Source organism: Magnolia sinica, chromosome 18 (genome assembly GCF_029962835.1).
Source record: "Magnolia sinica isolate HGM2019 chromosome 18, MsV1, whole genome shotgun sequence".
In the NCBI taxonomy this organism is placed as follows: domain Eukaryota; kingdom Viridiplantae; phylum Streptophyta; class Magnoliopsida; order Magnoliales; family Magnoliaceae; genus Magnolia; species Magnolia sinica.
This window is the reverse complement of record NC_080590.1, coordinates 59,788,882-59,804,395: the sequence shown is the minus strand read 5'-3', so window position 1 is coordinate 59,804,395 and position 15,514 is coordinate 59,788,882. Positions and strand designations below refer to the sequence as shown.

Genomic DNA, 15,514 nt, shown 5'->3' with positions numbered 1-15,514 from the left:
GTTCTCAAATTACAAGTTACTTTTCACTACAACATTAAAATCCATTAATATTTTCAATGATTTGTTACATTTTTCTATTTTCAATAAAAATTAGTTAAATCTTTTCAATTCTTTTAGTATAATAATATAAGCAACAATATTACATTAGTTTCATTGCTCTTTTTTAACCTTTATATTTAATCATTGTTCTTTCGTATTACTTCAGGTTGGGTTTAATTGCACCACATATCATAAAATTTTGTTAAATTTCATTATTAATCAGCCTAATTTGGTGCAAAATATCATGAGATTGGTGCAACCAAGTGCAACCTTGATTAAAAATCTAGAAGCAGTGAGTAGTAGCATGTAGCTTATGCTACACACTATGTAGCTTACGCCTCACACTTCAAAGGGGTAAACGCTACACGCAATTCGCTATTTAAAACACTGCTTCGAACTTGTTAAATGGCTACATGGTGCTAATCTTGAGGGCCTATGAGAAGCTACAATGAGAACAAAGAGAAAGAAGGAGGAACAAAGGTGGATGAGAGAAACAGTGAAGAGAGGGGAAAGAGATAGCAAGAACATGAGATGCTTAGGGTATATTGAAACCCTAACCCTCTACTCTTATTTATAATGGCAAAAACGTGAGTGGGACCTATGGGCCTTATTACGTGGACTTGGGCCCAATGGGCCGTATTTAAATATCAACCTTTCAACATTCCCCCTTAAGCTGGAGCATCTTAATGAGACCCAGCTTAGAGCAAGGGCTAACATAATCAAACCTAAGAAAGAAGGAAATTCTTCTCTAACATCCTCCCTCAAACTCAAGGTGCACTGGAAAGAGGACCTTATGTTTGGAAAGGCACATTAAAGATTTCTTAGAAGCAGAAGGGGAAAAAAAAGTAATGCACTATGGAGATAAGTAGCATTGGACATGACGATTGATAAGAGGCGAGCGATCGGATGAGAAGTGAAGATGATGAGACAACCGATAACTTCAGACGAACGGGCACTTCTGCAACTTTAGTGATGTGAGCCACCAAAACAACCATCCGGCACAAACGAGTATGGATCAACTTTCCAGCTCAACCAAGCCTAGGCCAACTACCCAACACAATCATAAGTCCAAACAACTATCAGGAACAAATAAGAATGGACCAACTGTCCAACATAGACAAACGAGTATGGGTCAACTATCCAGCTCAAACAAGGTTGAGCCAACTGCTCAACACAATCATAAGTCCAAACAACTATCCAGAACAAATAAGAATGGACCAACTGTCCAATATAAACAACAAGTCTAAGCCAACTACTTAAGAGTAAGTAAACGAGGCCAGTACAATCATAAGTCCCAGCCCACCCCGTCCAAACAAGTCTGAACCAACTGTCTGGGACACAAATGGGTTCGGGCCAACTACCCAATATAAATATCGGTCAAATCACACATTTTGGTAATAGAGCCTGAAACGAATAAGTTGCTAAGTCATTATGAGCACAACAAGAGACAATCGAGTCAAATCCTCCAACCTAGACATCCAACAAAACCTTCAACCATGTAGCAAAAAACAGTAAATCCTTCGGAAAAAATTCTTCAAAAAACGGAATAGAATAAGAATTTCTAGCAACATCTTCAACCGGATAGTAGAAAAAATAAGCATGGGCTTCAACCGCATATCAAAGAGGCTTCAAATCAAGCAACACATAATGCAAAACGCTATAATAATAATAATAAATAAAAACCAACCGCAAGCCACCCCCTTCTCACGAATCATGACGAGTCAAACAGGAAAAGACCTCATGACTCTCAAAACTGAAAAGGAATGAAAATAAGAAAGAAGGGTGAAGGGAAAAGGGTTAATAAGTTGTTGTACAAGGAAGGGGCCCACCACTTATTAAAGAATGAAGGGTGAAGGAAAAAAGGATTAATAAAAAGTTATTGTTGTGTGGGGAAGGAAAGAGGGAAAGAGAAAAGAAAGAAAAGAAGATTAGAAAGGAAAGGAAGGACCCATTGAAGATTAAGAAGGGAAACACCACTTGCTGAGAAAGACAAAACTCATAGAGTTAAGAAAAAGAAGAAACAAATAAAGAGGAAGAAAAAGAAAAAGAAAGGAAAAGAAGGAAACCACCGAGGATTAGGAGTAGAAACACAAAAATACCCAAAAATGTGTCCTAATAGGAAAAAAAAAAAAAAAAAATCATCAAATACTATCCAAAGCAACATAAAATTTTTCTTTAACAAGAAAAATCCAGTAGACCTTAGTCCAAGCAACAAAAAAATCTGCTTCAACAGGAAAAATCCAGCAAACCCTGACCAAGACAACACAAAAATCTACTTCAATAGAAAAAAAAAAAAAAAAAAAAAAAAAAAAAAAAAAAAAAAATTCAAAAAAAGAATTGAAGAAGAATAACGAAAAAAAGAAAAAGAAACCCTAAGAGCACTTAGGCTCTGATACCATGTTAAATGGCTACATGGTACTAATCTTGAGGGACTATGAGAAGCTACAATGAGGGGGAAAAAAAGGAGAAGAAAGGTGGAAGACAGAGACAGATAGAGAGAGGAGAGAGAGACAGCAAGAACATGAGATGCTTAGGGTATATTGGAAACCTAGCCCTCTACTCTTATTTATAATAGCAAAAATGTGAATGGGCTCCATGGGCCTTATTAAATGGACTTGTGAATGGATTTTACGGGCCTTAGTAGATGGACTTGGGCCCAATGGCCTTATTCAACTATCAACCTTTCAACACGCTCTCAAGCTAGAGCATCCTGATGAGGCCCAGCTTGTAATAAGGGCTAGCATAATCAAACCTAAAAGGAAAAAATAATAATAATAATAATCTTCTCTAACAAAACTTGTATAATATCTGTGTAAAGTAGATTCTTAGCCAATTTTCTACAGTTAAAGCACATTTCAGCACATGCAATAAGGGCCTGTTGATTTTCCATGTTGCATGTAAGTCCCTGGTAAATAAGTAATTATTACATTTTCACCTGGTTTGAAAATGGGTGAGTAATTCCACCTCAAAAACCGATCAAAAAGTATTGACTTAAATTTGTGGGGCCCCACCATGATGTATATGATATATCCACACCATCCATCTGTTTTATCAGAACATTTTGGGGCATGAGCCAAAAGATGAGCCAGATCCAATGCTCAAGTGGCCCACACGAAAGGAAACAGTGGCCTTAATTCGTCTGCCATTGGAAGTTGTTTCCTTAACTGAGCCCACGTTGAGGTTTATTTGTCATCTAACATGTTCATAAGGTCACACAAACATGGATAAGGGGAAAACACAAATATCAGCTTGATCCAAAACTTCTAGGGGCCCCAAGAAGCTTTTAAGGGCAGGCGTTCGATTCCCACTGTTTCATGTGGTGTTATCCACTTGAGCTTTGGATCTGCCACATTTTTGGGCTCATGCCCTAAATTCAGCTGCCATAACGAGTAGACGGTGGATAAGCCACAAACATCATGGTGGGCCTCACATTTATTTCATGAATTTCTCAATTTTAGTGTTAAAAAGTAGGCCGTCATTGTTTGCATTGGGAAAGACGCAGTAATTACCTAAGTAAATAATTATTACCCATTTACAAGCTAATTACAGTTGATATGAAAAATCGAACAGGCCCTAAGAACAGATTTTACAGGGAAATCATAGTCACACTTCTTTCACAAGTTACATGCAGTTGTGATTAGATGAAATGTACTTTAACATACTCGGCTGAAAATACCCTGCTAGTAGGGAAGGATCTCAGCTCCGAAGAAACACCTGATTCCGTGCAATTGCTGAGAGCAGCCTCTCCTTCTCCTCGTAAGCAGGGAGGGATTTCCTGAAAGTTAGCATCTTCACACCCTCAGGTGACTCCTGCAAATTGAGGTTACTAATTTATTAATTCACTATAATCAGAAATGAAATAAAATAACATAGTATAAGTTTAAAAGTTATTGGATAAGATACTGCATAAACAGAAAGTCAAGAATGATTTTCTTTAAAGTGGCAATGAAGTTATAGCAATCAAAGAGAATATTTGTCTAAGATCAATACATTATACTTCCCCCCCAAAAACAGGGTTGTATAACTCCAATCACATTTCAAGTCTGCATCACCACGTCCACAAATTGTTGGAAGAATAACCGGAAACTACATTAAGGAAAAAAAATCCATTTTCGAAGGATTGTTGCATTCAAAACACAACTAGTCATAAACATAGTTATTAGTGAAAACCGTCAACATTTTTCTTTGCTTGTACTAACTGCACACAAACAATACATTAATGCTTTTATATTTACTATACAGTTTTACAGTACATGAATTTTAATGCCTGCAATGAGGTTTGCTAAGGCCAGACGCAAGTAAAGGGATAACATCTACAGGCTGCCACATGTGCCAGCTTGGCAGACAATATCCAAGCCGTCCATCAGGTGGGCCCAATCTTGAAGATATTCTCTCACAAAAACTATGTTCGTCCAGTCACCAGATGGGCGACGATGTTAGACACAAGTGGATGGCTTGGAAAACTTCAGCCAAGTTTTCTTCAGCCATACATTTGTTTCATAAACTGTGACCCACCAGATTAGTAGACTGACCTGATTCTTAAGCCAACGCATCTACATATTGGGAGATCTCATAGATGCAGGATGCATGTTGGTGTGTACATGATCTGCCTTGCACATGCATATGAGCATAGTAAAGTTCATCTCTAATAATACATTTTTTTATTTTATCATATAACCGTACAGACTAGTCAACATGCCAAGCTTTTCAATATTAGTGTTCGACATATTAGTGTTTGACACCAATGCATGTGGCTGTCCTGTAGGCTCGACGCTAGATAGATATAGCAGGTAACCAGAGTATACATTAAGGGCCCATTTGGATCCAGCATTGGTCAATCCTGGATTGGCCAATGAACATTTGCTTCAAATCCCTCAGCCGGGGGCTTAAGGTATTGGAGCATTGATGAGTCCATCCCCATTCCCCAAAACTGGGGGTTGACGAGTTCCCTAAAAAAGGTGTCCATCCTCCCCTACAGGCCCACCCTCACTACAAAACCCCAACTGACAACCCTTTGTGCCCGACATCCATCCAGCCAGATTGGCCAATTGGCAGCTCCCCTCCCCCAAGACTTGTAACTGCACTAGGATTGTGAAGTCCCACCATCCAAAGGGCCCCTAAGAGTATGTCAAAACAATCATCAAGAGGAAGGGAGAGGAACTATGACACAAGAAAAAGAACAAGAGCAGGTTATAAATACGCATCCAATGTGTAGAACTTGATGGGACCGAATTACCATGCACCAATCATTGATGATAAAAAGGGGGTCACATGATTCACCTGCCAAGCTCTCTGCAAATTACGCATACGTGAACTCTTTCTCTGTAGAATCTTTTCCATGACCGATGCATCAAGCAAAGAATCCTGATTTTCATCCTCGTTTACATCTTCAATTTGATTGACAGCCACATTTTCAACCAAATTATCTTTGACCTTTTCAGAATTTAACTGCATTCGATCAAGGTGTTCCTGAAGTAGACCTTCAACTCTCCTTTGTAAGCTAAGTGGGATCACAACCTATCGAAACAACGTTGGAAGTTCCCAAATATCCATGAATACAAAATTTAATGCATGAAGTATAAATAAATGCCACATCCTTGCATGCCAAAAACTGTTACCTCTCTTTGTGGCCTTTTATCATCAAGATCAGGTCTGTAATTAGGCAGAGGAACCTTGCTTGCAACTACTACTTTCCCATACAGTTCACTAGCAATGCAAAATACATCATACCAGAAGAAAAATAATATTTTAGTAGTGACTAGTGAGAATCATCAAACAATAAAATAAACCGAACATAAAATTTCACTACCTGTAAAGTCCCATCCTTTTGGCGAGGTTGGAGATTTGCTCATAGTCACGCCGATCTCTTTTATCTCTAGAAATTATTTCTTGCTCTTCTTCGCTGCGTAAAAGTAAGCTAAGTTTCCATTTCCATTCATCAATGTTGGCTACCGACGAAGATGCCTAACAAACCAAAATATGTTATCTTCATACTGAAAGTAGCTTTCAGTTGACTTTGAAATAAATAAATAAACATAAAGACCTAAGGAATGAGCATCAGTGACATTTTGAAGCCTTTAATTGCAAATTCAAATTTCCTTTATGAGCAATCCAACTTATACTTCATTTTCCACATTTCCCATCACCGTTGTCATCAACATCTTCATTGTTTCTCAAGAAGAGGAAATACGATACTCTCACAATGTATAGTAGGTCATTTCACACATACATCCAGAGTATGTGAGGCAATAGATGCCAGTCAGTCTGAACTGTTCAACTTGTGAGACAAATGTGAGATGGAGCATGGCCAACAAAAGAATAATCCCAACTTTCTGGTTTTTTCCTTTGTTATTTGTCCTTATCTTGAGCACATGTGAACCACATGTGGGGTCCACGCGTGCCACGTGTGGTGATGAGTGGTCTTGATAGTCTTTCCAAGATGTATGATTGTACATTGTATTTGGAAAATGTCCGCATTCGTTGTACATTGAATCTGGACAATGTCCACATTCATTGCACATTGTATCTGCACAATGTTACATTTTCTCATTTGTATTTATACCCCATTGATACAGTAACAAATAATAAGCATTTTCTTCCCTTTGTCTCTTCCATCCCTTCTTTTTTCTATACATGATTTATGACATGGTCTTAGAGCGTGGTTGATCCTTGCCAAGTTAAATCCATTCTCTCATTATACCACCTTTTGGTGGGTCGTGTAATCATGTTCTATGAAGGTGTGTAAGGTCCACTTTTATTTTCTACCACTGTGATGAATCAAAGTGGACCATCGATCATCAAGAGTTGGATTTACTGTTCGATTTGAAGTCAAAGGTCAGATTTGAAAACAGGAGTTGTGTGTGGAGTTTTTTCATGGCCACAATTGAAGATCAAGTGCACAAATGAAAGCCATAATATAAGTAAAGTCCTAATTGTTTGTATTTGTGGATTCATATCATCCTACAAGTTTTATTGTGGTAAGATTAAGTTGAAAGTTCTTCCCTTTTACGTGTTCAAGTTTCTTATTTTATGGAATATGGATGACAAGAGTGAGACCCAAAAACAAAAATCATTGTTCAAGAAAAAAGAGAAAAAATAATACCATGTCTCCATCTAAGTTGACGACTCTGCAAATCACATCAACAGAACTTTATGGAGCAAATTACCAACAATGGGCCACATCTATAGAAGTCTTTTTTATAGGAAAGAGAATAACTTCTCCCAAACCTGCAGAAACTTCAACGAAGTATGAGGATTGGGTGGCTGAAGATGCTCAAATTAGAGCATTTTTGAGGAATGGTATGGAAACACATACCAATGCGAACATCATCTTCTTCAAGACTACAAAAGGAGTCTAGGAAAACTTGAAGGAGATATATGCGGGTGAGAAGAACTTGACCAGCATCTATGAATTACTCTAGAATATTTTCTCCTTCCAACAGGGAGATAAGAGTGTGGGAGACTGCTACTCTACCTTGCAAGGCATGTGGGAAGAATTAAAGGTGTATCAATTGTTGTCAACATATTATGAGACCATGCAACGGCAAAGAGGAATTTCATGTGGCTAAATTTCTCTTACGCCTCTGCCCTGAGTTCAATCCTGTAAGAGCTCAGATCCTTGGAAGTAGTGAAATTACATCCGCCAATAAGGCATTCACCAAAGTTTAATGCACAACTAGTATGAATTCGCAAGCTTCATCCTCATTTGATCAATCTGTGTTTATCTCTGCATCTGGTAGAGGAGATGGGATTGGGGGGCGCTAAGGTGGTCATGGTCGTGGCGGATGATTTGGCAATAGGGATTCTAGAGGAGGTCACATGGGAGGTAGGACTACATGGGGTGGCATGGCACAAATTTTAGCAGTAAACATTAGGGGTGCACATCGAACCGGTAGAACCATGGAACCGGACCGGAACCATTGGATCGGTCCGGTTTGGTCCGGTTCTAGACAGCACCAGTTCTGGTTCCGGTTCCAAAATTTCAAGAACCTTTGGATACGGATCGGTTCCGGTTTAGGGCCCTGTAGAACCGAACCGAACTGTGAACCAAACCGTTGAAATGGGTTTGTAGATTCTGATGTAAGGATATGAATTTCATGTGAGATTTTCAAAATTAGCTTTTTTGGGTTTCTGTTTTTGGCGAAATGGCTCTCTAGATTTCTATTTTTGGAGCTGGATTTCATTTGGAATGGTTGATTTTGTTGAGTGGGAATGTTTAAGCATTGGGACTAGTTGGTGGTGTTGTAGAAGGCGTTTGAAAACGGCAGTTGGAAAAGAGCATATATCAAAGGAAGGATCAAAGGTAGAACCCTATGATAGTTGCCCCCCATTTAAAAATGGTGGTGACTCAATCTCCTCACCTATAGAACTCATGCATAGCTATCCAGATCTGATTTTTAGGCCAGAACTGTGGAACCGATCCGGAACCGAACCGTTTTTCACAGTCCGGTTCTGGTTCAGTTCTAGCGTACCAACAGTTCGGTTCCGGTTCCAAAAATGGTAGAACCGTTAGGAATGGTTCGGTTTTGATTTCACACCAGAACCGGACCGAACCGACCCGTGTGCACCCCTAGTAAACATGGCCATGCCCGTGGTAATCAACAATGTATACATTGTGGCCTCACCAATCATACAGCTAACACATGTTGGGATCTTGTTGGAAGACCAGCTTGGGTGAATCAGGTTCGCTCGTCAAATGATGGTTGAGAGGTTTATGGCTCCAAATTTGTCTCCACCCATATTGAGCCGAGTACCTCAAGTGACAAAGTTACTATGTCCAAGGAAGAGTATGCCAAGCTTCTGAAAGATCGCTCCACTCAACCTTCATCCTCCATAACACCTTTTGCCCAGTCGGGTACATCATGTTTCACTTTCTCTGAGAGTTTTTCCTGGATTATTGATTCCGGTGCTTCTGATCACATGACTGGTAAGCATGGTATGTTTTCTTGGTTAGGTCAGTCCTCATCCATCCCCTCTGTGACCCTAGCTAATGGTACATCTACAAGTGTATTTGGGGTTCGGTACCATCTGTCCTACCTCAGATCTCTCATTATCCTCAATTTTTTATATTCCTAAATTTCCTTTGAGTTTGTTATTTGCTAGTAAATTAACCAAAGCCCTAAATTATTTTGTCAAATTCTATCCTTCTTATTATGTGTTTCAAGATCTAAAGGCGAGAAATACGGTTGGTGAAGGACATGAATTAAAAGGGCTCTACCATCTCGATCATGGAATAAAAGAATTGGAGCAGCTTTGCAGGCCAACATTTCTCCTCATCAGTGGCACTCCAAGCTTGGTCACCCATCACTGAATAGTTTAAAAAGTCCTGTCCCGTCTTTTTCACATATGTCTAGGTAAGAGTGTAAAGCTTGTGAGTTAAGCAAGAACTATTGAGCATCCTTTCTTTCTCGTGAAGATAAAGTCAGAAACCCTTTTACTTGGTACATTCTGATGTTTGAGGTTCAGTTTATGTTTCCAGTTTGTCTGATTTTAAATATTTTATTATCTTGTGGATGATTGATCTTGAATGACATGGTTATACTTAATGAGACATCGTTATGAGGTATTTACATGTTTTAAAGAACTTCATGTGCAAATACAAACTCAATTTGATGCTAAAATATGTATTTGAGATCTGACAGTGCTAGGGAATATACATTGAACCTCTTTCATTCCTACATTTCCTCCCATGGCGTCACTCACCAAATGCCATGTGTACACACACCTTAACAAAATGGAGTTGCAGAGCGTAAGAATGATCACTTACTTGAGGTTGATAGAGCCTTGTTGATGAATATGAATGTTCAGTTTTTGGTGTGATGTAGTTTTGACTACGCATTATTTAATAAACAGGATGCCTTCATCAGTCATAGGCGGGAAATCTCCTTTTCTATCTCATATTCCCAACGTTAACCTTTTTCTATTCCTCCTAAAGGTTACAGGTGTGAGTGTTGTGTACATCAATTTGACCATGTTTCTGATAAATTCACCCGTGGGCAGTATGTGTCAGTAGATGTTATGTTTTTGGAGATTGCTCCATATTTTTTTCCGAGGGAGGAAAATCTTTACAACTTGAAGAAGGCTCTATCACCATTCCTTTGGTGCCAAATACAACTTTGTCCATTAAGTAAGTTCATGTGCAACGTTCAGATCTTCCTCTGCTACAGGTCTACTCCTAGCATTCCAAGAAAGGTAATAGAGAGCATACCAACATGTCCTCTATCAGTAGGCCACCCCATTTGAAGATCCTTCTTTTGCGTCTTCATCAATACTGCCCAATGAGGAAGATCTGCCCATTGCTCTATGTAAAGGTATACATTCCTATACCAACCATCCAATCTATAATTTTGGTTCTTTTCATGGCTTATCTCATTCCTTTCGCCAGTTTGCTTAGTCCTTGTCCTCCATGTTTATTCCTCCTAAATTTTTGGGTGTGTGCTACGCACATCAGTTTGACCATGTTTTTGATAAATTCAAACCCAAGGCTATAAAATGTGTTTTTCTAGGTTACTCTTATACTCAGCGAGGTTACAAGAGTTATAATCCAGTCACTTGTAAGCAGTGTTTGTCGACTGATGTTGTGTTTTTCGAGAGTGATCCATATTTTTTCGAGGGGAGGAAAATCTTTGCAACTAGAAGAAGGCTATATCACTCTTCCTTTGGTGTCAGACACAACTTTGTCCATTAAGCAAGTTTCTATGCAACATTCAGATCCTCCCCGGTTGCAGGTCTACTCCCGGCATTCCAACAAAGGTAATGGAGAGCATACCAACATGTCCTCTATCAATCAAGCCACCCCATCTAAAAATCCTTCTCTTGCATCTTCTCCATTACTACCCAATGAGGAAGATCTGCCCATTGTTCTCCATAAGGGTATACGTTCCTATACCAACCATCTAATCTCTAATTTTGTTTCTTTTGATGGCTTATCTCATTCCTTTCAATAGTTTTCTTTGTTTGTCCTCTATGTCTATTTCTCATACTATCCATTCCTACTAAAGTTTTCAATGTGTGCACTATGTATATCGGCTTGCCCATGTTTCTGATAAATTTGAATCCAAAGCTGTAAAATGTGTTTTTCAGGGGTCCTCTTATACTTGGCAAAGTTACAAGTGTTACAATCCAGTCACTCATAAGTGATATGTGTCAGCCGATGTTACGTTTTTCAGGAGTACTCTATATTTTTCTGATGGATGAAAATCTTTGCAACTGGAAGAATGCTTTATCACTCTTCCTTTGGTGCCAAACACAACTTTGTCTGTTAAGCAAGTTCTTATGCAACATTCAAATCCTCCTTCGCTGCAATATTTCCAACATTCTAAGAAAGGTAATGGAGAGCATACCAACATGTCCTCTATCAATCAGGCCAGTCCATCTAAAGATCATTCTCTTGCGTCTTCACTAGTACTACCCAATGAGATTAATAGTAAGTGTTTTAGTTTCCTTATTTGGACGATGGGCCATATCACTTAAGTGAGTGGCATATTTGTAATTATGTTGAAATTTCATTATAAAAGCATGGGGGGCAAACGTCCAACCCTGGTAGAATATTTTTTTAGAAGAAAAAAAGAAGACTTTCTTTTGTGAATGTGTTTTCCTCTTTGTTTTTTAGGGTTTGTGAGAAACCCTCCCTTCCAATTGAATTGTGGAAGGGTGGAGATTTGTCTGGTGGTGGATTCCTCAAAGTGCATTCTTCTTCTTATTATTCTCCAACAAGGTATTCCTCTTCTCTTTCCTTCCTCCTTTCCGTTCTCTTACAACCTTTCTAAACTTGTCAAAACATTAACCCAATCCATCCCTTTTCTTCTTTCTCCCTACCCATCCACGTGTGGACCCGCCCGCCTGCACACACACACGTACGAACCGTCACATGTGGGCCCCATTTCGTATCATTTCCCTCATTGATCTCCTTCCAACCCCTCATTCCTATATTGTTTAAACCCCTAGGACCCCGATTTCCAAATCTTAATTCGTGAACCTAAAACCCTAACGAAATCTGATTTTTTTGTAAAACCTTTCCCAAACCAGAATTTTACTTGCGTCATTGTCTATTCACATGGTTGTTGCACCACCTATGCTAGATTGGAAGTCCCTACTTCCAAGTGGACTACTCTCGAATTATTTTATATTTTCGTGCACCGCGTATGTGATAACCTAGGACCTTTGTATTACAAATCAGAATTTTTGAATCTATTTTGTGGATATGTTTGATTTTACATGTTGATTGCTGAAATTAATGCGTAACTGATCTCTCATCTTGCATCCTAGGTTAGTTTCCATCATCCTACATCAAATTTAGCATCATAGCCTAGGTCTAGAGTATGGTAGGTGTTCGACAAAATTCCTATACCCATAGTAAAGCATATAGATCACATATAGCTTGCTGGAATTTCTAATTTGGCTTGCTAAATTTTCTGCTTGGGTATTTTCAAAGTCATATATTGCTGGAATTTTCAGATTTAGTAACTTTAAGAACCTAGTTGCTGAATTTTCAATTTTAGCCTTATTAGAATCATTCTAGGGTTGTTCATATGGTTTAAGGTACTAAGGGTCATCACACATAAAATACATGTGCATCTATAGTATCACTGAGCGTCAGCAAATCTGATTTTTGCACCACGTTCATCATATAGTACACATTCAGCTAAGTTGTCTCTCATTAGGGTCGTTTAGTGTATGCAAACTCGAGCAGGTTGTGGTTTTGGTCTATTCCCCACCATAAACCCGAATTACATTATCGAGGCTCTTGAAAAAGATTAACCGCCGTTTGACGGCCATTGAGATGCACAATAGAACCACTGCCGTGAAATTGACTGCCAACAACAAGCGCATCACGCGGCTAAAGGCTACCTCTCACGGTACCCCCGTCACCAGAGAAGACCACCAGTCTCAGGCAGTGGTCGAGATATCGGTATCGCGTTACGTATCACACCCTTAGGATACAAATACATATCGGTTATCGCACGGGATATATCGTTTGCATCACATAATTTATCGCATTTTTTTTGGGAAACATGGGGAAACATTGGGGAAATGGTTGAATTTTTCACAAAAACTTCAGGGATTGTTAAAAAGGACACTTTTAAATCATAACAATTGAAAAAAGAAGTGCATACAATAGGTTTCCTTTGTATAGGGTCCTAAGCTATACGTTGTTTGACTGAACTAATGCAACTATACTCAAATTAAATGCATAACATTTAGAGTGTATGCGATGATCATTTCATCAAACACTCCTAAATACTTCGAAATTAGTCTCAATTGACAGTTGGTTAAAGGGAAATTTCGAAGAAAAAAATATATTTTAATCATTTTTAATTAAAAATGATTTTTATTTTCTGAAATTTGACAAGGACTTAACAAATCAGTAGATCAACCCTCATACATGCTTGATTTCATATATGGAGTGCAACATTGCAAGCAATTTTGGAGAAATTGGGAAATTTTCAAAAAAAAAAATCCCAATTTTCCCCAAATTGGACCACCGACACTCAAATTTCAAAATTAGAGTGTATGTGATGATCATTTCATCAAATATTCCTAAATACTTCGAAATTAGTCTCAATTGATAGCTGGTTGAAGGAAATTTTCGAAAAAAACCATGGAGAACATGAAAAACAAATGGATATCGAAATCAAAGCTCCAACTCCATGATTTTTCATGTAAAACATGAAGAACCAATGGATTTATAACCATTTGACACTGATTTAACATGATTTCAAAAAAAAAAAAAAAAAGGGATAGAAAATTGAAAATGCTCACCAAATCAAACATGTGGGATATATCAGCACTACCTATGTGTTTCGTATCGCACAGGTGGGATACAAGATATATTGTGGAATATATCAGCCGATATCGTCGATATTTAAAATATTGGACTTAGGCAGGAGAGCCAGCAAGATGAGGACCTAGGTGAGCAAGGTCCAGTCCCAGTAGAACCTAATAGGAGTCATAATAAGAACTTTGGTCAGGGAAGAATAGATCATGTAGGACCGCGCGCCCACACACCCCATAGAGAGTCACGGGATCGTTACTACCCTGAGGAACAGGTTATGAAGAGCGTCAAAGTCAATACTCCCAATTTTGATGGTTGCTTAAACACGAAGCATTTCCTTGACTGGCTAGCTGACATGGACCATTTCTTCGAGTGGCATTATATGCCAGATCGCCGTCAAGCGAGGTTCACTAAGATGAAATTGATGGGTCAAGCCAAGTTATTCTAGACCAATACAGAGCAAAAGGCAGAGCGGCGTGTAGATAAAAGAACTTCTTAAAGAAAAATATGTCCCACTCTCGTACTGTGATCGCCTTTTAGATCAGTGGTAGTCCTTGAGGCAAGGGTCGATGCATGTATCAAATTACATCGAGAGATTTGAGAAGTACATAATGCGATGTGATGTCGATGAGTCCCCTGTTGTGACCCTATCTCGTTTTAGGACGGGCTTGCGCCCTGAGATTATGCGTGAGCTCATCCCTCATGATGTTGGTACACTAGAGGATGCCTACCTTAGGATAAAAGAGCTTGAAACAATACCTAATGCAACCAACCATGAAGTGGTTTGGGTCTCGTGATTCCAGTGGCAGGATTGCTCCTCAGGGAGCCAAACCTATCCCTGGGAGCCAGACCAAAGCCCCAACCGGTGCTCCCATCTCTAACAGAAATGTTAAAGGTAAGGTTCTAGTCAACACTAGTTCAAAGGGAAGTGAGCACATACAGTGTTACCATTGCAATGGTTATGGTCACCTCGCAAAGGAATCCCCGAACAAAGAAAGAAGTAAAGCTCTAATGCTGGATGAGGATGGTGAGGACAATTGCAACGTAGAGGAACATGAGCCTAATATTGGTGCTAGTGAGGAGTTTGATGATCAAGAGACCCACACTCTCGCAGTAGTCAGATGTGCCTTTGCCCAAGCTAAAGAAAATGATGATTGGCGTAAGAACATGATCTTTTACACTTATACCAAGTGTGGAGAAAAGAATTGTAAAGTGACCGTGGACAGTGGCAGTTGTGCTAATGTAGTCTCTACTAGCACCATGAGTCGATTGGGTTTGAAAGTCGAGTCTCACCCTCAGCCCTATAGAGTGTCGTGGGTTGATGAGTCCTCCATTCCAATCTCACAACAATGTTATATCCCCATCCATTTTGGGTCATATAAGGATTTGTTGTGGTGCGATGTGGTTCCCATGGATGTCGGCCACATCATCTTGGGTAGGCCCTGCTTATTTGACTTGGACATTACAATATTCGGTCACGACCGAATATTTGTACATTCATGTTTGAGGGCAACAAAATTAGATTGAGTCCTCTTCCACCCAAGAGCATACCGAAAAAGGAGACCACCAAGAAGGGTGATCCTGGAACTTTGAGGAAGTCCAAACCTAAGTCTCTTCACATCAAAAAATAAATAAATAAAATAAAATAAAATAAAAATAATAAATAAATAAATTTGAACGAGAGACTGAGGATTCGAAGGT

General features: G+C 39.1%; 1 protein-coding gene across 2 annotated transcripts in view; it reads right to left on the bottom strand.

The window, feature by feature from the left end:
- Positions 1-15,514, bottom strand: part of LOC131233244 (DExH-box ATP-dependent RNA helicase DExH3) — a 144,794-nt gene that overhangs the window by 111,386 nt on the left and 17,894 nt on the right. The window contains exons 2-5 of one of the 2 annotated variants that reach the window (XM_058229890.1): positions 5,849-6,003; positions 5,658-5,745; positions 5,320-5,556; positions 3,754-3,849 (exon numbers count right to left, since the gene is read on the bottom strand). In XM_058229890.1, coding sequence (XP_058085873.1) covers positions 3,754-3,849; positions 5,320-5,556; positions 5,658-5,745; positions 5,849-6,003 — 576 coding nt within the window. The remainder of the gene's footprint in view (positions 1-3,753; positions 3,850-5,319; positions 5,557-5,657; positions 5,746-5,848; positions 6,004-15,514) is intronic. The other variant, XM_058229891.1, reaches the window with a different exon arrangement.